The sequence below is a fragment of the Phyllobates terribilis genome, unplaced genomic scaffold (genome assembly GCF_046119375.1).
Source record: "Phyllobates terribilis strain yellow unplaced genomic scaffold, ASM4611937v1 Scaffold_9__5_contigs__length_417890890, whole genome shotgun sequence".
Lineage (NCBI taxonomy): Eukaryota > Metazoa > Chordata > Amphibia > Anura > Dendrobatidae > Phyllobates > Phyllobates terribilis.
The window spans coordinates 330,111,458-330,139,413 of NW_027362769.1; the positions used below are offsets into that span (position 1 = coordinate 330,111,458).

General features: G+C 43.1%; 1 protein-coding gene across 2 annotated transcripts in view; it reads left to right on the plus strand.

Annotated features, from left to right (window-relative positions):
- Positions 1–27,956, plus strand: part of DNAH3 (dynein axonemal heavy chain 3) — a 487,274-nt gene that overhangs the window by 175,243 nt on the left and 284,075 nt on the right. For both annotated transcript variants that reach the window (XM_073647962.1, XM_073647963.1), the window contains exons 16-21: positions 1,597–1,750; positions 4,904–5,048; positions 12,887–13,098; positions 13,627–13,718; positions 23,331–23,445; positions 27,755–27,871. In XM_073647962.1, the coding sequence (XP_073504063.1) occupies positions 1,597–1,750; positions 4,904–5,048; positions 12,887–13,098; positions 13,627–13,718; positions 23,331–23,445; positions 27,755–27,871 (835 nt within the window). The remainder of the gene's footprint in view (positions 1–1,596; positions 1,751–4,903; positions 5,049–12,886; positions 13,099–13,626; positions 13,719–23,330; positions 23,446–27,754; positions 27,872–27,956) is intronic.

Sequence of the window (27,956 nt, forward strand, 5' to 3'; positions counted from 1 at the left end):
GCTTCCTTTTAACAGTGATATCTGCAATCTGTATTTATCCAAAACACACCAGGACTAACCACCCTGTTTAATATGGTGGACGACTGATGTCATCGCATTATTGTGCTATAAAAAATGTTGACATAGCAAGGGCAAGGACTATGCAGCCTCAGTCCATCTGCCATAGAGGTTATCATACACAGTCTTATAGCCTCTCCGTGGCAGACTTACCTTTGGTGCAACCTGTGAAGGGGTCCAAAAGGTAAGGAGGCGCAATATCACTTCTAGAACAAGTGGAATCATACGTTATGATGAGCTATTGGACTGCAAAAGGCCCATATATTGTTCTTGCACAGGGGCCCTCTTCTGTCTGTGTCCGCCCCTTGTGCTACCTATTGGAAGTAGCAATATTATGATAATACAGCAACTCACTTGGGAAAATAGGTAACACACTAAAAACTGCAACTGACCCTGCCGGTTCCTGTACAGACTACATATCCTGACCCCAAAATCCCTAGTGGTTCCTGCGTGAGTTGAGATAGCCCTAACCACAGACTAGATGATGGAAACTCAGACCTATGCTGCCTGAAAAGCCATCGAGTGCTTAACCTTCCTCTTAAAGAACCGGAAGGCAGAGCAGAGTGCAAATTACCTACAGAAGGGAAAGTGTGCTGAAACAGAAGGGATCCCAGAATGGGTAAAACAAACCACAAAATAAAGAACAAAGTACGTACTGTTAGAGAATATGCCGCCTACTTCCTAAAAAGAAACAGAAGATAGGTGCAGGGTAAAGAGCATAAACATCAGAGAGAAAAACCCCAGCTGGTCTTTCACTGAATGGCTTAAACTACAGCAGTTTGGCTGGACATTCAAGTGAGACTATCACCAGCAGGAAATACCAGCAGGGGGAAAGTATATAAAGCCGCACCCAAAAGGTGATAGGGCAGACAAATGAGTAAATGAAAACACCTGTTACCCTAAAAACACAGAAACTAAACACTCTGAGAAAAGGTGTATCTGTTGTGGCTCAGTTGACAGAGAAGCCGACCACAAAGCACAGGCTCAAGGGTTTGAACGCAAACACTTGACAAGCAATTTGCATATTTAAATTCTCAGGGGAGCAACGCATGGCCTATAAGTCTCCTGACACTGGCTTGGCACTCTCCACAAAGAGAAATGTTTTCCCTTAGACCTCCTGTTAGAGGCTTCTCACCCAACCAAATCAGATCTCATGCCTATCACTGATGAGGAGCAAACACCCCAAAACATGTATCTGAAAATGTGTTTGGTTTGGCTTTTTATCCTAAGTCTTGCGGCAGGGCTAGTTAAAGGGTTGATATTGACTTTTAGTATGGCTACCCTCAATAGGTGGCACTAGAGTTCAAGTGCTCTTCCTCTCTGAAGAGGCTATTTACATATTTTCAGTGTTCTTCATGCTGAAAAAAAAAAACAGCGTTTTACAGCAACAGCAAAATGAATATTTCCAAAATCTCATTCACACTGGATGTTGTTTCCTTGCATTTTTTTTTATCCCGTGGTCCATTTTTTTTTAAAGTCTCTTTGTATTCCATAAGAAAACCATGCAATTTATTGACACTCCATACCTTTTCTCTTTAGGCGCACTGATTTTGATAAACTGCTCAAAGGCTACAAGTCTGAAATTGAGACTTTTAAGAAGCGTGAGACGATGACCATGGACGAAATGAAGAATAATGTTGAAAAACTAAATGAGCTGGACAAGAACCTGAGCGCGGCCCTGGTAGAGTTCGAGGTCGGTGATCTCGGCTGTGGCCGATACAAGGCAGCTTTTGTAGAGTTTGATACGGAGACGTATTTTTGCTTGCCTGCTAATAATTCATTTTGTTCTCCTTCACTATTTATAACATATAAACAAGAAAATAAATTTTTTAGTATATATTGCAGCTTAGTACTCTATTTGAGGATAATGTTCTAGTGTTTGATAGCTGGCATGCTTCCAGGAGATGAATGCAGATCTGCTATTCATGTATAGCGGGGCGAGATGAGTGCATATGGAAAAAGGTCAATGGAGCTTTCATATAATACAACATGTCCCATCATGCGAACAAACAACATTAAGCGTATTGTGAGAATGCACTTGAAATCCTTGATGCTTGTGAGATAAGATACAGGTACTTAAAGGGAACCTGTCACGTGCAGGTACATGCAGACCGATCAGTATAGAGATGGAGAAACTGAGCAGAATGATACTGTATATAGGTTTGTTGGAAAAGATTTAGTATAACTTGTATTTTGCTGTTTGTATGTTAAGGAGTCCAGTGGGCGGTCCTACTAGTAATTAACAGCTATCTCTTGTCATGCAAGGTGTGGGAAAAACTAAGTGCAACACGAAGGGAAGAGGGGGAGGAAGCCCAAACACTAGGGAAAGGGGGAGTGGAGACCCCTAGGCAGATTTAATAACACCCTGCCTACCCTACCGCCCCTATATTGGTTCCACACCAATCGCCGAACAGGACCCTAAACCCTGTATATCTCTAGAGCTTGGCCCTAGATAGGGAGAGGGAGGCGTGAGCACTGGTTAGACCCCCCTACAAACTAAAGACAACAAAGTAGACAAACAAAGGGGATTAACTTAGCTTGAGTGGACACCAGAGGATTAATGCCAACTCTCCTCCAAGGGCACCAGAGAAGAAGCCAGCCAACAGCTAGTGCTCTAAGCATGCACAAAACATAGAAGTATCACCAGTGATAGCCTGAATCAAGCTGAGGGTTTTTAACTCCCATGGAAGGGTGTGTCAATCAGCAGCAGGAGGGAGATCGCCGCTGGGTCTTACAGGAAGAAGGATTAAGAAGGTGTTTCCAATGCCAAGCGCAGTGACCTTCTACAGCCAGATCCAGAGCGACTGTCTATTACACCTGACACACCCGTGACATCTCTGCATGCACACACAAGGAGGACTGTCAATTATTGACATAGGACCGCCCACTGGACTCATATCCATACAAACAAAGAATAAAACACAAGTACTCTATTATTTTTTTCCCACGAAAATGTTAATCAATCTGATCATCTCTTCCTCCTACATAGCATCCTACCTGCAGATCAGCGACTATTTTAAACATGACAGGTTCTCTTTAAGCTGCGCATACTCTTTTGATGGTTCATTTGTTTGGCTGAAAGGTGTACCACTGAACAGAAGAAAGTAATAGTTTGGCTAACTCAATCCGTATTTTTCTAAAAAAATAAGACTATTTTATTAATAATTATTCAAATCCATTTCAATGAGGAAAAAAAAAAGAAAAAATCCATCACAGTGCGAAAAGAAAAATAAAATCCATCAACGCTCTTTGAGTTCTATCTGCATTCTTAATCTTCATTGGCTGCAGCTCATCAGTATTCCTCCAGAGCATCCACTCTGACGAAATAGTGAAGGCTGAAGCTGATCAGTGGTAGATGATTGGCTGCAGCGGTCCAGTGACACAAACGTACAACTGGCGTTACCATTCCCCAAGTACCTAGGCTTCACACCTCCAACTTTCACTTTCTGAGTACAGACGACAATGTCCTTAACAGCTGTGGGTCTCCTAATCCAAACTCAACAGCCACGTAAGCATTTATGAGGCTATTGAGTTCAGCTCAGGAGACCTGCAGTTGGACATTGTGGTTCGATTTTGGACCGTGAATTTTGGATATGTGAAACTGGCTTAACTTTGTCGATAAGGTGAATTGGAATAATTCCCAGCTCTCAATACAGTTGTTTATATATTTTCAGGGTGAACGCCAGTGAGTACTATTAAAGGGGTTGTGCACTACCTTGATTTTGATGACTTCTCCTACGTTCACTGCCTTGATATTGATTTCTTAAAGGGGTTGTCTACTGCTTTGATACTTTGACCTACGATCCTTTCCTTTGGATGGGTAAACAATATCAGATCGGTGGTGCTCCAACAACCAGCACCCCAACCAATCAAATGTTTTCTGGCCGTTGCTGAGAACTGTAGATCAGCTACTATTCAATATCATAGCTAATCTGCAGTACACAAAAGCCACCAATCTGCCAGAGCAGATAAAAGCTAATCGGTGAAGGTTATGGGTGTCTGATGCCCACCCATCTGATATTGATGACCTACCTTAAGGATAGGTGATGAGTAGACATGGGAGAATATCTGCAGGACTCCGGTCTATCGGCAAGGTCAATAATCTATGACCACCAGACAGGACATATGAGAATCCCTTCTCACCTCCTGGCATTCCTGGCTCTTGTTTTGATTAGCTGAGCTGGCGGGACGTCATCATTACAACATTACGTACACAAAATGTCATGCCAATCCGGCTAAGAGCTGAGAATACCAAGAGGTGAGAGGAGACTCGCAGGTCCCCCGCACAGTGATCACAGATTACTAACCTGGTCAATAGACCGGAGTCTGCAAATTGATTCTCCCATCTCATGTCAACAGTATCAAAGCAGTGGACAACCCCTTTAACAAATCAATATCCAAGCAGGGGCTACTCCCTTTAAGTACAATCTTGTACTGTGCAGTAACATTTTTTCTACACCGTTATAGGACATTGCAGTCTTCACAATGCTATGGGATACTCATTAGGGCTGTCTACATGACTTGCCCCTAAGATGGTATATGACCCTATAGTGTGGGCAAGAGGGGCAGTTCGTTTTTCCTATATCTGATTATTGTAAAGATTACATGTCCATGAATACTGATCACCAGCAGCACTGAACCATTCATACAGATGAGTTCTAGACGTCAGATGGTGTCAAAGGTAAACCCATACTTATAAATGATATATCTATGTTCTCCTGTCCTGAGTGCAATGCCGGTCACCAGCTATCATAAGCTTTATTTATAAGCTTTATTCATAGATTTTGGGTTAATTGCAGCTTTGTCAAGCCTGTCTCCCTAATAATGCAACGGTGATATCTTGTAGGCTATCAATAAAGAAGAAGAGCTGCTCGAATGGGAGAAAAGTCAATTTCCTTTGTTGCAAGAGACAATACTAAATAAGGTGCCGTTCGAGCAACTGTGGGTAACGGCTTACAATTTCCACTGTAAATCTGAGGAGTGGATGAATGGTGAGTCTATTCATTTATCAATGCATATCGCTCCCCGTGCTCCATTGTGTAACTTAGACCATGATTAATTTATACAGGAGTGAAATGCCATTTTTAATCAATTCTCTGTGGATATTATTGAGCCAGGACAATGTAAGATGTGCCGCCCGGCATCATGATCCATTCATTTTATGTGATACTTTCACTCCTCACTTCATGATGTCCCGTAGAGCTGGTAGAATTACACATTACATTATTATTTAAAGTGACTCTTTCTCCAAAATTCACCATACAAGCTGCACACATCATTAAATAGATCTCTTAGACCTGATGAGACTGGTGTACTTACCTTAAAAATACATCTCAGCATGGCTGTACAATTCTGATATTAAAATGAGATTTTGTTTTATTTGTCCAGCTGAAGAGAGAGCACATGAGTCAAGTGTAGAGTTGGTGCTAATCGATCGCTGTCAGTCAGACCGGTTGGGTACAGACTAAGTACAAGGGACTAGAGTTGGTGTGAATCAATTTGCAGAGCACAGTCCGGCAACCAGGTCTTTAATCTCTGGCCGCTGTACAGGAGCCTTGAGAACCGCCTCTTAACTCTCGGCATCCTCGACTCTTTTTTTGGTCAGCATTGCTGTGTAACACATATGATGTCACACTGAGGCAGCTAATCAAAACAAGAGTCGGGGATGCTGTCAAGAATCACAGCCTGGGGGGGTCACACTGAACCCACCACGCTCCTACCTTGTTGTCACGAACAGCCCTGTACTGCCCCCTATCGTCCGAACAATTACGCAATTAACTGTTACCACTACTAGGCCGGTTATTGGGGAACTAACAGTGAGCATATGGTATATACACCTCCGAGTCCAACACATAGCATATATATATATACCTCGGTACGGTCACTGCCAGCTCCACAATAACAAAAGTAAATACGTGCTGCCAGTACCAATCGTTTATAGGCCGATTGAACATCGTTTCAGGTAGCGTATGACTTTCAGTGTGGTTTACAGAACAAAAGGAACAGAACTATTACATTTTATATTTAATCCAGAAAGATAGGCGGTATTTAAAAAGAAATATACAATAGATTTTACAAAGGGGACAAAACGATACAGCATATACAATTTTCATAAAATAAAAGGATAAACAAAAGACTTACTAAACCTGACGTCACTGCAATGGCTTCAGATTTATGAAGGGAGGTACTCCAGAAAGAAAATGGACAGAACCGCAGTTAGCTGCACCTCCAGGAACTGACGAGGTACTTGCCTTTTATTAGCTCCTAAGTTACACCTGCACACCTCCCCTTAATGACTCCTAAGAGGGCGGTTCATGGAATGTGGCTTCAGTTTCAGAAAAATTACGAGATTCCCTACATTCACGATATCTTCGCTCTTGAGGGTCTCAGGCGCTAATCATTGCCGTCATATTTTTTATTACGATTTTATTTTTACATAGAGACCAAATATGACAGGTGTAACCTCGTCTATCATTCCGCATTCAATTGAAGGGATCCTGGCCATTACCCAGCGTTGTGCATCCATGCTTTGCGTTCTCCACTTCACTTTTCCGAAAATATGACTTTCCTATCTATTAGATCAACGCAGTTCATACAAACCTCCCTTCTTAATTTCTAATAAGCAGACAAAAACCCAGGAGATCTTTACGTTTCTCTTAGTTCTGATCTCTGTCATAAATCTTCTTCTCCACTACCCTGTTGCAAGGCCTTTCATCTGTTAGTCATTAGGAGTTTCCTTAATACCTGCTTCCAAAGGAGGCGGTCAGCTACACAGAGACAACTTGTAGAGTGCAAGCTCTTTCTCTTTCTGGAGTTGACCTGTGGGAGAGAAGAGGGTGAATCCTCCCTACCTGGAGAGGCCTTATGGATTTCAATTTTTCTCTGACAGATGCCAAGGGGTAAGAGGCAACTCTCAGGGCTCCGATTACTGACCTGACCCCTGAACTGGGTCCTGAGAATAGATTTGCACAATTTCTAGTCAATTGTATTTAGTTTCTACCCACCAAGCCTTTTTGACAGCTGCAGCTTGTACTGAGCAGTGTGAGATCTCAACAGGGAGGAGGAGCAATGAGGAGCTGTCAATCAGGCTTGGTGGGCAGAGATTGATTTTAAACGTTTGAAAAATTTTTATACAACCATTCTGACAAGGATTTTCAATGTCAGAACACCAGCCTCATCATACCTAAAAGACCTATGCAATAATTTGTGCAGTATGTATGAGAAATTTGTTGAATCCACTTTAAGAAGATTTTTCAATATTTTGCACCTAATGTTTTCTGACACATTTCAACATAAGTAATCTGTAAGGCTTGTTCACACTCTTCGTTATTTCCTACCAACACTAGTTTTTTCTGCAGAAAAATCTGCTGAATATACTCAACTTGTGCACATAGCCTAAGGGTCAAGAGTTTCTGTAGATGGTCATCACCACACACAACAAAAGATCCCGGACTAACATGGTGTAGCCTACATTTATTTGTATTAAAGAGGTTGTCCACTACCATAAATAATGCCCCCATTGATTTAAACAATGGAAAGAAGTGTTTTTGTAATTACCTTCCATTGTCATTCTTGCCTTTGAGTGGCGCTATCGCTGCCCGCTCACTGGGTATCATGTGATCCCGGCTGTAGCCGGCTCTGACATCCGCTGGTGTCACGTCAAGATCCAGGAATCTAATGGCACGCACCCCCCGATTGATGGGCTGTAGGCGAGGTTTCACCGCACTTCACAGCCCAACATCCAGCGTGCTCATGGCCAATGAATGCAGAGGAGAACGAAAACTCTGTCTATCTGTGATTAGTTGAAGATACCAGGAACAGTGTTCCTGGATATCATCTTGCAGTAGAAGATGTCAATAAGAGGCAGCCATGGCTGCTTCCCTGAGTCTGATGTGGTAGTGGACTTTGTGCCAGAACAGCTATAGGTGTAATTTGAGGTACGTTCATGTAAGCCTGGGCATTTGGCACCGGTGTGTCAGCAGTAATTGCATGAGAAAGAGTGAGACATGTTAGGCAAAGTTCTGGATCTGGACAGCCAGCGATGAGTACATGACTGGACTGAGAAAAAAAGGTTGGGGAGTGACTCCAACCAGAAGAAGAGTGGAGTCCGGCTGCTGAGTGCATCAGTGAAAGTTAGAGAGGGATGGGCCCTGGAGAAAGAAGCCCTTTCAGGTAACTCTCGAAGATAGATAAAGACTCAGAGACTGGGGAATCTGAGAAACCTTATGGCTATGTATTGTCACGTGCATCGTAAAAAGTCAATCTTTAGGATGGATCTCCCATGACCTGGTCAAAGGCTATTAGGTACTCAGATTGGGAGATAGCTTGTGCATTGATTGGAAGAAGAAAGTGTTGTATCTGCAGGTGACCATACCAATCAATAATATCAGATCACCTTCTGTAATTATCTTCCTCCAGTCAGTAATGAAGGTAGTGCAAATACAAGTTACCTCTGCCAGCAGCATGGGAGATCGCACAGTGTTGGCCAACAATTCAGGCATGCCTACCACCAGAACTGTCAATCTTAGAGAGAGCGCTTCTCGCCATGCAGGAAGCCAGAAGACCAGGGAGCGTTGTTTTCCTGAAGATAGATGACTAGCCAACCCAAATAAAGGAGTTCTCTTAAGGAGGTGGTATCCTAGTAGTTGACTGTGTGAACACTACTGAGCATGCATTGTTGCTGGTGAGAGGGATTCTGAAAATAGGTAGTGGCTTAGTAGTTTCTGACAGTAACAAGTCACCAGGGCATCCTAGAGCACTGGTGCTGCCCGTAACTTAATTAATTAAGAAAGAGATTAATGCATGGGGGTATATTGTGATAAGGGGTAGCCTGTCTTACAGCTATAGCGGCACATGGGTTTGGGCAAGAGTTATCAGACATCTTGTGTCACAGCTTGACCAAAAGACCAAAAAGTCTCAGCTAAAGACTGTGTAATATTGGTGCAACTGTTCTACTGTTCTAGACACCATGCCCACCAAATGTGACAGACTCACCATGCCCACCTAATGTGACACTCACCATGCCCAACAAGTGTGACACTCAGACCATGCCCAACAAGTGGGCCACTCTCACCATGCCCACCAAGTGTAACACCCTCACCATGCCCACCAAGTGACAGCCTCACCATGCCCACCAAATGTGACAGACTCCCCATGCCCACCATACGTGACACTCTCAGCATGTCCACCAAGTGTAACAATCTCACCATGCCCACCACCAAGTGTGACAGTCTCACCATGCCCACCAAGTGTGACACTCTCACCATGTCCACCAAATGTGACAGTCTCACCATGCCCACCAAGTGTGACACTCTCACCATGTCCACCAAGTGTGACACTCTCACCATGTCCACCAAGTGTGACAGTCTCACCATGCCCACCAAGAGTGACTGTCTCACCATGCCCACCAAGTGTGACAGTCTCACCTTGCCGACCAAGTGTGACAGTCTCACCATGCCCACCAAGAGTGACAGTCTCACCATGCCCACCAAGTGTGACAGTCTCACCATGTCCACCAAGTGAGACACTCACCACGCCCACCAAGTTTGATAGACTCACCATGCCTACCACCAAGTGTGACACTCACCATGCTCACCAAGTGTGACACTCACCATGCCCACCAAGTTTGATAGACTCACCATGCCTACCACTAAGCGTGGCAGTCTCACCATGCCCACCAAGTGTGAGTCTCACCCTGCTCACCAAGTCTGACACTCTCACCATGCTCACCAATTGTGACAGTCTCACCATGTTCACCAAGTGTGACAGTCTCACCATGCCCACCAAGTGTGACAGTCTCAACTTGCCAACCAAGTGTGACATTCTTACCAAGCCCACCAATTGTGACACCCTCACCATGCCCACCAAGTTTGATAGACTCACCATGCCCACCACCAAGTGTGACAGTCTCACCATGCCCACCAAGTGTGGGTCTCACCCTGCTCACCAAGTCTGACACTCTCACCATGTTCACCAATTGTGACAGTCTCACCATGTTCACCAAGTGTGACAGTCTCACCATGCCCACCAAGTGTGACAGTCTCAACTTGCCAACCAAGTGTGACATTCTTACCAAGCCCACCAATTGTGACACCCTCACCATGCCCACCAAGTTTGATAGACTCACCATGCCCACCACCAAGTGTGACAGTCTCACCATGCCCACCAAGTGTGGGTCTCACCCTGCTCACCAAGTCTGACACTCTCACCATGTTCACCAAGTGTGACCGTGTTACCATGTCCACAAAGTGTGACAACGTTACCATGCCCACTAAGTGTTACCGTCCCCTCTAGAGATTGTAACTATTATGCCTTGTACTAATTAAAGGTACAGTAACTGTTTAGATCCATGTGTCTTTTTGCACCCCTTTCATTCATCTGTTAGCTTAAAACTGTATATTAAATGCTACAGAGATCCCGCTCCATTTAAACCCATGAAATAATTACAGAATGAATTACATTTCCAGACTGTTTTGCTTTCTAATACGGCTATATGTAAAACCCCGGATTTGTGTATTAGACTTGTGTCATCTTTACAACTGTTTATTTCTTTGCTTTTAATGAACCATTTGCGTTATAATTACTTAACATCATTAATTTATTGAATAGAAGTTACACACAGATCATTTTTACGGTCGGCGTGTTCTTAGATGCAAATGCGTGTACTAATTCAGTCTGGCAGCTCCGATTAAAATGCACTAGCCCAAAAGATTAGTTCTAGCACATCATATGCTTGGATCTTCACGTTTTGTATTGAAAGGGAACAGAAATGAATAATACCTCTCTGGATTCGTATTAGCACCATGTGAAATATGCAGCCACTTTTGATGACACCGCAGCACAGCGCCTGTAATTCTGCACAATGAGTCTCCATTACCCAAGAAGAACAATTAGGCTTACACCATTTTTTTCAAGCATTGAGCTTTATTTTGAGGGACTTTAAAAAATGAATGGAGCTGTGCTCTTCTATGCCGTTCACTGTGTACATCTGGCCATCAATAGATGTCATAATAGCTGATCAGTGGGTGGTGTCGGGTGTTGGACCCTCACGATCTTATATTGTTCACCTACCATAATGATAGGTCATCAGTGTATAAGTAGTGGAAAACCCCTTTAACCTCTGTCTATACCCTTGTTGCTGGGACAGTATTTTTAGGCTTCTTTCAGACTTGTGGAAAAAATTCTAGCGATCCAAAAAATGCACCAAAAGTGTGAAAAAAAGTCACAAATGACTCGGATTGTAGAACATTTAATATTTCCACATTGGCTTATCATGGTTCCCAAAAAACACATTATGTAAAACTAACCATGAATTGATTTTTTACATGTTATAATATTATTGACCTGTTTTCAAAAATGTGGACACCTCTGTGTTAAGCTGCTTACATTAACTAACCTCTTTTTTTTGCAATGGCAACCATTAAAGGGGTTGTCCAGTCTTAAACTCACTCTATGTGACTGCAGACTTGTAAATCTTCATATCGTGACATGACCCTGGAGGTCCCTTTCCAACTTTAACATTCTATAATTCTATGATAGTGCCCACTGCGCACAGTGAGGATTCTCCAGTGGCGGCACTAGAAATGAGCTGTCATGTGACCACAAATATGCACTATGTATACTCCTGGCCACATTACGACTAGACTGTATCTGGCCTTACTTAATACACTTACATGGAGCAAGGCCTCCCCAATCTAGCATACTTGCTGCAGTCACATGACTGCCGTTCCGGGCATCGGAGAATCCTCACAGTGTGCAGTGAGCATGATGAGAGGATTCACAAGTCTGCAGTCACATAGAATGACTGCAGACTTGTAGTTTAAGACTGGACAATCTCTTTAAACCAATTGCTCCTTTTATCATTCTGTCCATAGTAAAGCATGTCTGTAACAGCCATTCATACTACAGGTCTTATTTTTCCAGGGACCTTTGGTGAATTAAAGCAGCAACATATTAAAAAGTAACTAAACTTTTATATTTTTCTTTAGAACTTTGTCCAGCGTAGAAAGTCTTGAAACTTTTCCAATCACTTAATTATGGGTATTTATCTTCACTCCTGTAAAAAAAAATTGCATTTAATTGGCTTCCTACTCCCTTTTTTTCACCAATCTATTTTCTGGCATTTGGCTGCTTATATATCAGAATGTGTTAATTTGGAGTACAGCTGATGGCAGTGATGGGTCAGCTCAGCCCCTGTGTCTCACTAACTCTGGCGATAAACTGCTCCATTAAATTGTTCTGATAGCAGAATGCACAGAGGAGGAGGCAGGAGCCGACCCATCACTGCCATCATCTGTACTCCACATGATTATGATCTAATATCGATGCAGCTGAAGGCAGGGAAATAAACTGGAAATAAGCAGGGGATTTGGAAATCACTTACTTGCTATCTATTTTTACAGGAATAAATACAAATCCCCTAATAAATTGCTTTGCAAAGCTTCATGATTTTCCACGCTTGACAAAATTATTAAAAAGAAATCTGAAAGTTTAGTTAGTCTTTAATTGTTATTAACGACTGCACCACTTTTCCTTTGTGCTAGTCATTTGCTAAATGTCAAGTGCAACTAACATCGGAAATGCCAAGCAGCAAATCATTGTGAAACTGATCCGACCGTCCGGCCGAGCCCTCAGCACAGGCTGATTTTAGCTAAAGTAGTGTTTCAGATCAGAAAGAATGAAGGATTTCTTTAAGAATTTGACATTTCTAAAATACATCTACTATCAGAAAAAAAGTAGGTCAGGAAGAAGAAAAGTACTAAAACAAGTAAAATGGTATCATGATGTCTTAATGGAAACTTTTTTGCCTTGACTTCCTCCTGTGATACAGGGGCCTTCCAAGATTTAAATGCAGAAGAGATCACGGAGGAGGTGGGGAACATGTGGAGAACTTTGTACAAGCTGGCAAAGAGTTTTACAGACCTGCCTGGACCTAAGCGAGTGGCGGAGAATGTCAAGTTCAAAATTGAGAAGTTCAAAGTGCACCTTCCCATCGTTTCTGTCATCTGTAACCGTGGGATGAAGCCGCGCCATTGGCAACAGGTGTCATATCGAGTCATCATTTCATACCTACATTAATGTTTTCATCAATAATGGTGATGGAACTATAATTTCCTAATTTCATCACTTGGCCACCTGGGCCTTCATACGGCCTGGATTTTATATACGGTAGTTTGCCAATAGTTTTGACACACTACAACCCAATAATCAAGAATCGTGTGAAAAGATTGTGCAGAAGTCATGACATAGAGATAAGAGGATATTCTACATTTGTATTATTTTAGCCAAACCCAAAAAAAAACTGAGCTGCACTATAAGCTGGTAGACGTGCAAAGTGTAAGAGCTCTGCCCTTATTCACATTGAAGTCGTTTGACACATGGTAAGGTTTTTATACCGAAAAACCAGACAATTTTTCATCTGGTTGGCATTTATGCCATTTGTATGTCCGTTCTATGAATGAAGCCGTAGGCTACTTTTCAGGTTCTGAAGAATTGGCAGCAGAAGTAGATGTTTCGTTAACCTTGTCTCACTCTAATTTTTCCAAACTTTTGATTTTCTTTTCTTCTCAGATTGGTGAAATAGTAGGATTTGATATAACCCCAGAGCCTAATACATCTCTCATTAGCATGCTGGAATACGGACTATCCAAGTACATAGAAAAGTAAGAAATTATATTGATGCCATCACTTCTATTAGAGGTTGTTAGATGATATATAACCAGCTCTTTGTGCATGTGTCTTTGTGTAATATACAAAATATTGTCAAAAGCTCAAGTCATCTCCATGCGTGACAGAATCAGGTTCACTTTATCTCTCTATTCCCCCACCAGAATCCCTACCACTTTGCTGTATTTTTGGGGAATTTACGCACAATAGACTCACAATCCCACTCAAACAGCGTTAGCGAGAGTGGTCACCCTCGATGGGTGCCCCTGCCAAGATCAAAGAAGGTTGAGCTAATATTATGTACTAGGACATTAACTTTGGGACACTTATATAGCACTTTAACCCAATTTCAGAACTGTGGTCCAAATTCAAATTTTATTAACTCTTGTTGCAACTACAACCAGTCCTTGGAGTCAAAAGCTTTGGTGATATCTAACGAGGCAATTGCCCATTCTCCTTCTAAAGCATGTCCTATTTGTGTTAGAACCTGATCTCTCCTAATGTTGTTTGAGGCGGATCTACCCACCATGAATCCAGACTGGTTTGCGTGGTTTATTTCCCTAGCTTGTTAGCCAAAATTTAGAATTGTATATGACTCGCCCCCTGGGCCGTGGGGCACTCGGATCCGGGCAATAGGGGAACGATGGGGGTAGTAGTGGCGACCCGGTCCATGGCTCAGGGTGGTCAGACCAGTGGTAGTCCCTTTATAAGTTTTAAGTGATGTCCGACTACGCCACCCGTGGATTGCGGTTATTAGGAACCGCCGCTGCAAGACAGACCGCTGGGGCTGATGATGTATGCAGCTGGGATGGTGTGACTCCCCACGGGAAGAGTGCGGCCCCAGGGCAGTGTAGTGGATGGTGGGAGTGATGGTGGTGAGAGTCCCGGTACCAATAGTGCTGGAGGCGCAAAGGAGCACACAGACAACAAGTTACAGTCCTGGGTCTTTACTCACAGTTCATTTGTTCCGGGTCACTTCTGTCAGCAGTGACCGCCCGAACCGTGCTGCGTCCACCAGGTGTGGGGCTCGGTCAACCCCCAGGCAGGTCAGAAGTCTCTTCTTTTCCTCCTTTCTGTTCCTCCTTCTTCTCCTTTCCCGTGGAGCTGGGCTGAGAAGGAACCACAGCTCCCCTTCACCTCCTCTCTCTCTCCACTCTCCTCCTCGGCCTCTCTCTAGGCCCACTCTGGAGTAGAGCTCCTACAGAGTGTAGTGGATGTAGTGGATGGTGGGAGTGATGGTGGTGAGAGTCCCTGTACCAATAGTGCTGGAGGCGCAAAGGAGCACACAGACAACAAGTTACAGTCCAGGGTCTTTACTTACAGTTCATTTGTTCCGGGTCACTTCTGTCAGCAGTGACCGCCCGAGCCGTGCTGCGTCCACCAGGTGTGGGGCTCGGTCAACCCCCAGGCAGGTCAGAAATCTCTTCTTTTCCTCCTTTTTGTTCCTCCTTCTTCTCCTTTCCCGTGGAGCTGGGCTGAGAAGGAACCACAGCTCCCCTTCACCTCCTCTCTCTCTCCACTCTCCTCCTCGGCCTCTCTCTAGGCCCACTCTGGAGTAGAGCTCCTACAGAGTGTAGTGGATGTAGTGGATGGTGGGAGTGATGGTGGTGAGAGTCCTGGTACCAATAGTGCTGGAGGCGCAAAGGAGCACACAGACAACAAGTTACAGTCCAGGGTCTTTACTCACAGTTCATTTGTTCCGGGTCACTTCTGTCAGCAGTGACCGCCCGAGCCGTGCTGCGTCCACCAGGTGTGGGGCTCGGTCAACCCCCAGGCAGGTCAGAAGTCTCTTCTTTTCCTCCTTTCTGTTCCTCCTTCTTCTCCTTTCCCGTGGAGCTGGGCTGAGAAGGAACCACAGCTCCCCTTCACCTCCTCTCTCTCTCCTCTCTCCTCCCCGGCCTCTCTCTAGGCCCACTCTGGAGTAGAGCTCCTACAGAGCCTCTACTCCCTGTCTTCTCCTCTCTCTGCACAGACTGTCTGTAGTCCTAAGATGGTGCCCACCTTTTATACCTCCCTCTAGCCATGAGCCCAGGTGACCAGCACCAATGGGCTCCTACCTACGCTCAGGAACCAACCCCTATCTGCTCCTACATCACTGGGTATTCCTCCCCCCTCCCCACTCCAGCCAGGGACATGGTCTGTCGTACCTGCATTTCTGTCTAATGGGAGCACTGTAGAGCTGTCCCCCGGAAATGGGGTGAGTGTGCTGTATGCAGCTAACTGAGCCCTGGTCCATACTCCATCCTTACCCGGGAGTGGAATATCACACCTCTGGCAGAGGTGCAATACCCCTGTAGTGGCCGAGCCCTCGGGGCGCTACATATACTCTACTTGCAGAAGAGATATTGGTCTCTAAGATCCACTATCTTCTGGAATTTGTCAGGCTCAAGCTGGACTACTTCAGTTGCATCATGTAGCTATATTGGATGATTCCCAACCTCTAGATCAATGTTTCCCCAACTTCAGTCTTCAAGAGCCACCAACAGATCATGTTTTCAGCATTTCCTTAGTATTGCCTAGGTGATAATTTAATCACCTATGCAATACTTGGGGAATCTTGAAAACATGATCTGTTGGTGGCTGTTGAGGACTGGAGTTTGGTGAATACTGCTCTAGACCCTCATTATTCATTTGCAGCAAAGCCGGACTGATTTGATCAAGATATTTTTTTAAAAACCTCAATAGGAATGCCATCTAGTCCTCTTAGAGCCTTACTGTTGGCCATAGCTATTATCGCTTTGATCCAACATTTATAAGCATTTTAATCGCAAGTTTGTTGAGCATCAGATGAGAACTGAGGAAAATCCATCTGGACCAGATAACCCTGAAGGTCCTCATCTGAACAATGTAATTGGGTTTCATGTAAGTGTGATTAGAAGTTCTTAAACCGGTTAACGAAATTAGATGAAGCCAAAAGTGAATCCCATTCTGTTTAATTATTACTAGGCGTGATTCTGTTTAATTATATGGGCAAGGAATTTGCTGGATTGATTACCTATTTCAAAATATGTCTGCTTTGTAAAGAATCAGCGTCTCTGGACCGCTTCTTGGAGATGAAGTATTTTCTTCCAAATAGCAACCAAGTCAAGATCCCTATAATTAGAAGCTAGCCCTACTTCTCTTCTTGAAAAGTCCCTTTTAATAAAGAATTTGGTAAATTTTATGATTGAACAATATTTTCTTGTTCTACAGGGAGCACCTTTTCTCCTTGTGGAGACCACTGGCTGGATTACAAAGTCTCACAAGCCAGGCAAAGCTCCCTGGGAAATTTGTATGCAAATTAACTCTTCCTCAGAAGGAATGCCCTTTTAATGCCACCTGTAGAGTCTGGGACCTCTATCACCACATCACCCCATTCCTCAACCCTCGAAACCATTTATTGAAGAGCCCTGTGTCATAAGTACCTGTAGTCACACCATTTAAATCCCAGTTGGGGGAGATGGTTAACAAAATGACCAAATTTTGATATCTAAAAAAAAATTAATGCCTTAGTTAAAAAAAATTGGAATAATAAGCAAAAAAAAAAGTACCCTAATATGGTACCAATAAATACTACAGTTCACCCCATAAATAAGAATCCCAGCTGCTGCAGCTCCACAGATTGGCAAGACCAACGTAGTATTAGAACAAATTTGGAATTTGTGGGTAACCTGCGCTGCTGATATTGTGTCCATTAAAGAAGTCCAATTCAAGAAAGTGTATCAATACGGTTTATTTGCTACGCGTTTCGAAGTATTCTTCTTCAGGAGACACCACAGAGATGGCTACAGAAGAGGATGTTGCAGTAGTCTAAGCTGGAGATGATGAGGGCATGCACAAGCATTTTAGTAGATTGAGGGTTCAGGAGAGGACAGATTCTGGAAATATTTTTGAGCTGGAGGTGACAGGAGGTGGCGAGAGCTGGGATGTGGGGTTTGAAGGACAGGGCAGAGTCAAGGGTTACTCCGAGGCAGCGGATTTCCGGGAGCAGGGGAAGGCGTGATGTCATTTATTGTGATAGATACACTGACAAGCAAAAGGTAACAATGTTTTGCACTTTTGAATTTCAGGCTCCATATCTCACCATCCACTAATGCTTTGAATGTGAAACTACCATCATTTTGTAGACAATCTTCTTGGCAAACTCATGCATAAATTTGACTTGCAACTATTTAGCATATGATTAGTTATGCATATTCTTGTCATGTCACTGCATTGTTACTGTTTTGCTCCTGGTGGTGGAAAATCTTTTTCTTTCTGTATACTACAAATTATAACCTGTTCTCACATTCCCTAATAACTCAGTGTGTTATTAGATTGATTCCCAAGTGAAAGGTCACTTGTTCGAATCGAGGAGCAGCTATGAAGAAGATTTCCCAAGAACAGAGACATCCAGCTCATCGATTGCGGTCTCTCGGCCAAGAAAATCGACAAACTGCATCATGTGAGTGCCATTACAGTTGGAAGAATATGAAATGAAGTCCGTCCATCCATTCAAAAGCCAAGAGGTGGACGTCTAGGCAAAGTATCAGAGTCAACAAGTTGGTTCATCACGAGATCTATCAGTTCTGGCGCAACAAGCACGGCAGTGGAGGTGGCTCTTATGCTTCATAATAGTGAGATCAAAGACGTTCATGCAAGTACTGTGAGACGCACTTTACATAAGTCTGGAATGGTGGGTTGAAAAAAGGTGAAGAAGCCTCTACTTCAGTATTGTCATAAGGAGCATCGGGTCAAGTTTGCAAAAAAAGTACGAAAAGTGGATAGTAGAAGATTGGAAACGGGGGATTTGGAGTAATGATACAAAAATCAATAAACTAGGCTCTGATGGTTGCAAATGAGTCTGGAAGAAACAAGGGAAAAAGAGGTTAACAGATCGAAAATTGAAAGAACTATCAACTTTGGTGGAGGAAGCCTGATTATACGGGGTTGTTTCATAGCCAAAGGCATTGAATACTTGACCAGGATCAATGTTGGTCTCAATGCTGAGCTATATGTGAGTATCTTACAAGACAAGTTACTTTGTACACTCGAATACTATGGGTATGAAAAAGACGACATAGTGTCCCTGTAGGACAGCGACCTGAAGCATATATCGAGATTGGCGAAGAAATGGTTCAATGACAATGAAGTAGAGGTGCTGGATTGGCCTCCACAGTCCCCAGACCTCAACCCAATCGTACACTTGTGGGTAGAGTTGAAGAAAAAACTGTATACTGTACATACCCAGGTGAGTCGACCAGTTTGCATCAACTTTGAGAACGCGTAGAAGATACCTGAGATCAGATTTCCTTTGAGATATGTTTGAATCTGATCGAGAGCATGCCCAGAAGGATTCAGGCAGTATTGAAAACCAAAGCTGGATTTACAAAATACTGACAAAATAATAAAAATTAAAATTTAGATTTTTAGGAGCAAAATAGTAAAAATGCAGTGACATGATAAGAATCTGCATAACTAACCATATGCTAAATAGTTGAAAGTCAAATTTATGTATGGGATATCCAAGGTGGTTGTCTATAAAATAATGGTAGTCTCACGTTCTAAGCAGTAGTGGATGATGAGATATGGAGCCTGAAAGTCAAAAATTCAAAACATTGTTACCCTTTTGCTCGTCAGCATAGATCAGGTAGGGAAGATACGTGAGATGGAGGAAAGATAATGAGTTCAGATTTGTCCACATTGAGCTGGAGGAAGCGAGAGTAGAAGGAAGATAAGGCTGATAGACACTCTGGGATTCTGGACAGCAGAGAGCTGACACCTGGGCCAGAGAGATACATCTCAGTGTCATCAGGACAGAGCCTTGAGGGACTCCGAGAGAGGACAGGATGAGGAGGTAGTGTTGAAGTGGGAGACGCTAAATGTGCTCTTGGAAAGGTATGAATAGATCCAGGATAGGGCAAGGTCTTTGACGCCAAAGGAAGAGAGGATCTGTAGCAGGAGGCAGTGGTCAACTGTGTCGAAGGCAGAGGACAGGTCTAGAAGTTGGAGTATAGAGAATTGTCAGTTAGCTTTGGCTGTAAGTAAGTCATTAGTAATTTTGGTCAGGGCAGTTTCAGTTCAATGGTGGGGACGGAAGCCAGATTTTAGGCTATTGAAGAGCAAGTTAGATGAGAGGTGAGAGGAAAGTTCAGCGTGAACATGCTGCTCAAGGAGTTTGGATGCAAATGGGAGCAGCGATATGGGGCAATAACTGCACATATCAGTAGGGTCGAGGGATGGCTTTTTGAGGATAGGTGTGATTGTGGCATGTTTATAAGCAGAAGAGAAGATACCAGAAGTTAGTAATAAGTTGAAGAGATGAGTTAGGGAGGGAATAAGTGTGGTGGTGAGATTGGTGAGGAGGTGGGAAAGGGTCAAGTGCACAAGTGGTGAGGTGTGATTTGGAGAGGAGATGAGTAAGCTCTCCTTTAATGATGAGGGAGATTATGGGGGAAGGGCATTGGTCTGGTATACAAAGGGATGGTGGTCAAACAATAAAGAATTGCCTTGTTTGGTCGATCTTATTTTTGAAGTGTGTGGCAAAGTCCTCAGCAGAGATGAAGGAGGTTGGAAGGAGCAGTGGTGGGCGGAGGATTTAAAAGTGTTGAATAACTGTTTGGGGTTGTAGGATAAGGAAGATATGAGGGTTATAAAGTAGGCCTGTTTATCAGGTGAGGGCTGATTTGAATGCGAGTGTTGCTTGTTCGAATGCAGTGAAGTCATCTTGTAAATGTGTTTTCTTTCATAGCCACTCTGCAACCCTGGACACTTGCCGAAGCTTTTAAGTGAGGTTATTGTGCCAGGGTTGTCTATTGTTTCATCGCATTCTGCCATGCACGAGAGGGGTAACCGCGTCAATAGCTGATGCGAGAGTGGCATTGTAGAAAGCACTGGGGCTGTCTGTGTCATGGAGTGAAGATATGGGGGACAGCGGAAGAATGGAGTCAGAGAGTAAGTGAGTGTCTAGATGTATGCAGTTTCTCCTGGGGTGCGCTAGTTGCTGGACATGGGTGACAGGTGAGGAGGACATACAGTGGTGGCCAAAAGTATTGGCACCCCCTGCAATTCTGTCAGATAATACTCAGTTTCTTCCTGAAAATGATTGCAATCACAAATTCTTTGGTATTATTATCTTCATTTAATTTGTCTTCAATGAAAAAACACAAAAATAATTGCCCTAAAGCCAAATTGAATACAATTCCACACCAAACCTAAAAAAGGGGGTGGACAAAAGTATTGGCACTGTTTGATGCATCATGTGATGCTTCTCTAATTGGTGTAATTAACAGCACCTGTAACTTACCTGTGGCACCTAACAGGTGTTGGCAATAACTAAATCACACTTGCAGCCAGTTAACATGGATTAAAGTTGACTCAACCTCTGTCCTGTGTCCTTGTGTGTACCACATTGAGCATGGAGAAAAGAAAGAAGACCAAAGAACTGTCTGAGGATTTGAGAAACCTAATTGTGAGGAAGCATGAGCAATCTCAAGGCTACAAGTCCATCTCCAAAGACCTGAATGTTCCTGTGTCTTCCGTGCGCAGTGTCATCAAGAAGTTTAAAGCCCATGGCACTGTGGCTAACCTCCCTAGATGTGGACGGAAAAGAAAAATTGACGAGAGATTTCAACGCAAGATTGTGCGGATGGTGAATAAAGAACCTCGACTAACATCCAAACAAGTTCAAGCTGCCCTGCAGTCCAAGGGTACAACAGTGTTAACCCGTACTATCCGTCGGCGTCTGAATGAAAAGGGACTGTATGGTAGGATACCCAGGAAGACCCCACTTCTTACCCCGAGACATAAAAAAGCCAGGCTGGAGTTTGCCAAAACTTACCTGAGAAAGCCTAAAACGTTTTGGAAGAATGTTCTTTGGTCAGATGAGACAAAAGTAGAGCTTTTTGGCAAAAAACATCAACATAGAGTGTACAGGAAAAAAAAAGAGACATTCAAAGAAAAGAACACGGTCCCTACAGTCAAACATGGCGGAGGTTCCCTGATGTTTTGGGGTTGCTTTGCTGGCTCTGGCACTGGACTGCTTGACCGTGTGCATGGCATTATGAAGTCTGAAGGCTACCAACAAATTTTGCAGCATAATGTAGGGCCCAGTGTGAGAAAGCTGGGTCTCCCTCAGAGGTCATGGGTCTTCCAGCAGGACAATGACCCAAAACACACTTCCAAAAGCACTATAAAATGGTTTGAGAGAAAGCACTGGAGACTTCTAAGGTGGCCAGGAATGCGTCCAGACCTGAATCCCATAGAACACCTGTGGAGAGATCTCAAAATGGCAGTTTGGAGAAGGCACCCTTCAAATATCAGGGACCTGGAGCAGTTTGCCAAAGAAGAATGGTCTACAATTCCAGCAGAGCATTGTAAGAAACTCATTGATGGTTTCCGGAAGCGGTTATTCGCAATTATTTTGGCTAAAGGTTGTGCAACCAAGTATTAGGCTGAGGGTGCCAATACTTTTGTCTGGCCCATTTTTGGAGTTTTGTGTGAAATGATCAATGATTTGATTTTTGCTTCATTCTCTTTTGTGTTTTTTCCTTGCAAGCAAATGAAATGAAGATAATAATACCAAAGAATTTGTGATTGCAATCATTTTCAGGAAGAAACTGAGTATTATCTGACCGAATTGCAGGGGTGCCAATACTTTTGGCCACCACTGTAAATGGGCCATTAGGCTGCAGCATGGATAGATATGTAGTCCCGCAGTAACATGAGAGCCACAAGCTGCAGGACGCCAGATCTCGTGACACTCATGGTTATAGGGAATAACACATGTAATTGCCTAACAGATTGGGGATTATCATCAGATCTAACATTTATTAGATATAACACTTTCTCCGCTATCATGTCTTGAAATGTGGAGCATGTTACAGAGCAATTTTCTGCCATGCTTTCTGTAATCACAAGAACTCTGTGAATGCTATTTCTGATTAGCTAGAGTGCCCCCCATCCTCTTAACGCGTTTCGCTGCCATTATTTTTTCCTGGGATTTTTTTTTCTGCAAAGCAAATTTTAATTTCACAAACAAAAAGTAAACACCATATGTTACATAAGAAGGAATTACAGAACTGCGAGGATGAATTACAGGACTGATTGGAAGAGTTTCTCACACTGTACTCTAAATTAGCTTCTAGAATTAATGAGATTAATATATATATATTTCATTATACAAGTGGGTATATAACTATGCAGGTTTATGCAAAAGTTTGTGCACCCTTTTACATGAAAATATCCCCCAATTATAAGATGATCAAGGGGCATCTAGTTTATTTAATCTCCAGTTGTAATATCTTAGGGAATCGGAAAGACCGAGCTCAATTCCCGTGCAGCGCCACCACAGGGGAAATAAAGCATTGTAGAGTTCTTATTGAAATCAATAGGAGGCCAGATTATTGCACAGACACAGATTTTCCAGCAATAAAGATCTTTAACACTAAGTTCTGCTATTAACTACAAATTTACTATTGGTGCATAGGATTTCTAAATCAGACAGCCCCACTAATTAAAAGCGGACCATCCACTTTAATTTCTTTTATGATAACTTTGGGCCAATAAGCAGTAACTTTGCATTATATTTTGTTTAAATATTTCTACATGTAAAGATCATGAGTAGAACGTGTCTGATTTGTGCATTGTAGGCTGGAACAGATCGGAGCATCAGCAAGCAAAGAATATTCTTTGGAGAAAGCCATGGAAAAGATGAAATCGGAGTGGTCTGCGATGACCTTCAACTTTGTCCAGTATCGCGATACAGTAAGTCACAATATGTGTGACATAACCAGTGATCGGCACTTGTTTTCTGGCCTCTATGCATAATTAATAATAATTATTAAACCTAAATAATAATTAACCAGGGTAAACATGGCGGCAATCAACCGATAAATATGCAAGACATTTCTGTGATGAGTGACTTGCTTATATTCAGTTCCTACAAAGCGTTCCTGGCTTATCTAAAGAGGTCCTGAAGAAGCACTCACAAGAAACGTTTTAATTCCCTAAACCTGTGTTTGTTAGAACCCTCCTGTTTGTTTTTTCCATCTTGTGTTTTGCGGTCACGTGACCATCTGCCTTTATATTCCAGCTCCACCCTTTTGACTGTGCTGGACTTCAGTGTTTGACTGTTTCTCTAGCCAGGTGCTTCTGTGCCTTTCTCTGTCAGTTCGCTTGGTCCTTCTGTGACCTCTAGTACCTTTTGTCAGTTTGTCTTTTTGTGTTCTGCAACAACTTCTCTGTTTAGGAGGTGTCCCATTTTTGTCCTAGTCCTTAGTTCTTTTAGGGACCCCTCCCCTTATGCTATAGGTCTTCGGTCAGACTAGCCGAGGACTAAGACGGGTCTGTTCGCTAGGAACAGGCAGCCCGCTACATCGTAGGGATTCAGCTTAGTCTTACTGTAGGGACAGCTTTCCCATATCTTTCCTTAGTACATGTTGCAGATCCTAACAGTGTTACTGTATACGTAGTGTAGTGTAACTGCGGTAATATATTCCCGATCGCCGGTGATTGACTTTTTATTTCATACAGTTTGAATTTACCAGCACTCATGATATATACATATACAGTACAGACCAAAAGTTTGGACACACCTTCTCATTTAAAGATTTTTCTGTATTTTCATGGCTATGAAAATTGTACATTCAAGAGAATGCCAAGAGTGTGCAAAGCAGTCATCAAAGCAAAAGGTGGCTACTTTGAAGAACCTAGAATATAAGACATATTTTCAGTTGTTTCACACTTTTTTGTTAAGTATATAATTCCACATGTGTTAATTCATAGTTTTGATGCCTTCAGTGTGAATGTACAATTTTCATAGTCATGAAAATACAGAAAAATCTTTAAATGAGAAGGTGTGTCCAAACTTTTGGCCTTACTGTACATATATACATGTTTGGTAGGAAGTGAGAGTCGCTGAATACTACCTTTAAGGGCTCATGCAGATGACCATATTATCGGTCCCAGTGCGATCTGACAAAACATTGGATCGCTCCTGGACCAATGTTATTCTATGGAGCCGTGGACATGTCTGGGGAAAAAAAATCGCTGCATACCCGAGTTTGATCCAATATGCGGATTGTACTCAGCTATTCAAGTTAATGAGTGCCTGGAAATCATCAGACTGCACTAGGATGACATCTGACTGCAGTCCAATTTCCACAGAATGACACAATGGAGAAGATGGAGACATTTTATTCTCCATCTTATCCTCAGTGTGCTCTGACTCTCTCATCCGAGAAAATCGGATCACACAATGCTGATACCTTGATCAAACTCTGATTAGAGTTTGATCAGAGTGTCATTTGTGTAATTGGCCCGATTCTCTCAGATGAGAGAATCTACGGCCGTCTGAGCCTCGCCTAACAGCAAGTGTTCAAATCCCATGCTGCGCCACCATAGAGAAAATGAAGCATTTCATGGTGCCCTGATGTGCTGGGTCTACCTTTCCTTCGATTTTTTTTGTGTTATGCCATTACTTTTTTTTACGCAAGCTTGCTACAGTATAATTTGTTTAATAAAAAAAAGCAGAAAACCAAAACTACTGTGTGAATATTGTGGGATCTGACAACGGCGGAGTTTTTTTCTACCTCTTCATGTCATCCACAAGGCTGCAATCCATAAGTCTTTTCTGATTCTGTTTACAGCCATGGTCTTCAGATTTGCGCTTGGGGAAAGGTCTCTCGTTCCTCTGGCCGCGCAGCACACACCTTTTCAATAATTGGCCTTTGAGAGCTTGTTGAACATTCTTAATCTTGGATGATTTCAAGCGCGGCAGCGCTGTTTGTTGTTTAGCACATTCCTGATAATGGATAATACCCTTGATCCCTGTTAGTTGATTGGGGAATTAAAGAAAAGCAAATGGCTTTGTTTAGCGGGTTTCAAAGATCAACGGAAGAACAGAAAGCCAAAAATCTGACTCAGTGCGGGAAAAATACTGAATGGCAAGTAGTGTAGTAGATTCCTCTGTTAATGTAGAATACAAAGATGATGAATTTATGTAAAGGGCCTTGTAAATAACACAGTACAATATTATTACTAAATTTGCAGAGTCAGTTCTGTAAAATATTCCTTTATCTGTGGGGGAGAGCGTAGTATAAGAAGGGATAGGCTTAATAAGTGTTTCATGCACCAGTCTTGAACAAAAGCTTGCTCCTAGACTAAAATGCTCTAAATTTAAGATGCACTTGCCTCTTAATAGATTTGATGCATTTTGGGCTGTCCACAGCTATGAGCTGTCATAGATTACTGCAATCAATTATGCCAATATCTTTGTTATGACTCAACTGGAGAGGTGGATTCGCTAAGCTGTAAGTCAGCACGGACCGGAGTATTTGATGCAGTGGAGTTAAATTGATCAGAGGGATTGTGGAACAGCGAGTATGCTAAACAATGCGTGGATCAGCAGAGTTGGATATGCTGGATGGCTCATAGATCAGTTGAGCAGGATATGCCGGATGGCACATGGAATAGCAAGGTTTAGCAGAGCAGGAAACATGAAGAAGCCCATTGGAATAGAAGAGCTGAGTGTGTGGACAGCACCTTTGAGTGTCAAGGTAATGTATGCAGTTAGACACTTTGGTACAGAACTGAGTATGCAGACAGCACCTTAGAACAGTAGAGTCATGTAGACAGATAAGTACCTTAATGTAGCAGATCTAAGTGTGTGCACAGCACCTTGGTAAAACAGAGCCGAGTTGGCAAATAGGCAACTTAATATGGCAGAACAAATTGTGCAGCAGAGCCGAGTTGACAGCAGTGCCGAGTTCGTACAGCAGAGCCGAGTTGACAGACAGGCACCTTGATGTAGCAGAGCCAAGTGTGTGAACATCTCACCTTGGAACAGCAGGGGCCAGTTAGTTTTGATGGTGAATTTGAGTGCTAGCATGGGGTAGCAGCATGCGCTAACTGCCTGACTACTCAGGCTGTGTGCAGCTACCTGAACTGGCCGTAAAAGGTCTAAGTTGATGACATCAGAGTTGTGCACTGGCTTAGCCCCACAGAAGCCGGCGCAGAAGCTAGCAACTGACTTAAGCATGCAAGTGACAGACAGCGCATGACGTCACTTCCATGTTCCACCAGTGACATGCACGCCGGCCTCTGATTGGCCAGCAGCAGGTATTGCAGTGCATGGACCCGGTGGGTCTCTGCTTCTCAATACATTTCAGCTGAATTTTGTCCTCGGATCGGATGCACATCCAGCTGAAATAGCCATTGGTGTCCATAGGACCCTTCATGGTCTGAGTTGCACTCTATGCGACTGTGATCGTTGTGCTCCTGTACAGCAGTATGAGCAGCCTCTTCTAACCTCAGCACTCCTGGTATCTCCGGTATTAGTTCACAATGACTGGTGGACAGCAGTGTGAGCAGCCTCTTCTAATCTCAGCCCTCCTGGTATCTCCAGTTTTAGTTCACAATGACATGGTGGACAGCAGTGTGAGCAGCCTCTTCTTAACTCAGCACCACTGGCATCTTCAAAGAGGGTATACTTAGTTTTTCTCATGCCTGAAGCTAGTAGAGTTGAACGGTACTCCGTGGCTGCCGAACCAGAGCCCTGTGAACCTCAATGAACCTACCGGCATCACCGACACGTCTTCTGATTAGTAGGTGCAATGCACTTCATCGCAGCGTGATGCAAGCAGGACGTTGTGCCTGGCCTAGTAATCAGATACTTCTCCCGGGATGCCTAGGAATCTTTTTGCTCCTCCTTAATAGTTACCCCCAATATTAGTAGTTTAAGAAACAAAATCCTTTAATCTAGGAAAAGTTTATGCAATGGGACAATTTGTAAAAGGGTTTCACGCGATTAGAAAAACAGCAGCTGCTAATGTTCAAAAAGCATCTGAGATGTAGTAACTGATACAACCCATGGATGGAGGTTTCTGGAATAAAGCCATGTTTTTCTAATCATCCATAGTCACTAAAATGTCAACTGAGGGGAAACTATTAACTAATGCCATTGCCTTCACACGTCATACAACAGAAATGTTATTTTCTTGGCCATCACGTGCTGAAAACACCTACTCGCATGTGTGATTAACTTCATGCTTCATGTAACCTTTCTTTTCCACAGAGTACGAGCATCCTCTCAGCCGTTGATGATATTCAATTACTGCTCGACGACCACATTATTAAGACCCAAACAATGTGTGGTTCACCATTCATTAAACCAATTGAAGCTGAAGCTAGGGTAAGAGGAAATAGCTATGACCTAAGCGTTTACTATGGGTACATTATGTGCTTTAATTATTTCTCCCGATTAATGATTCCATCTT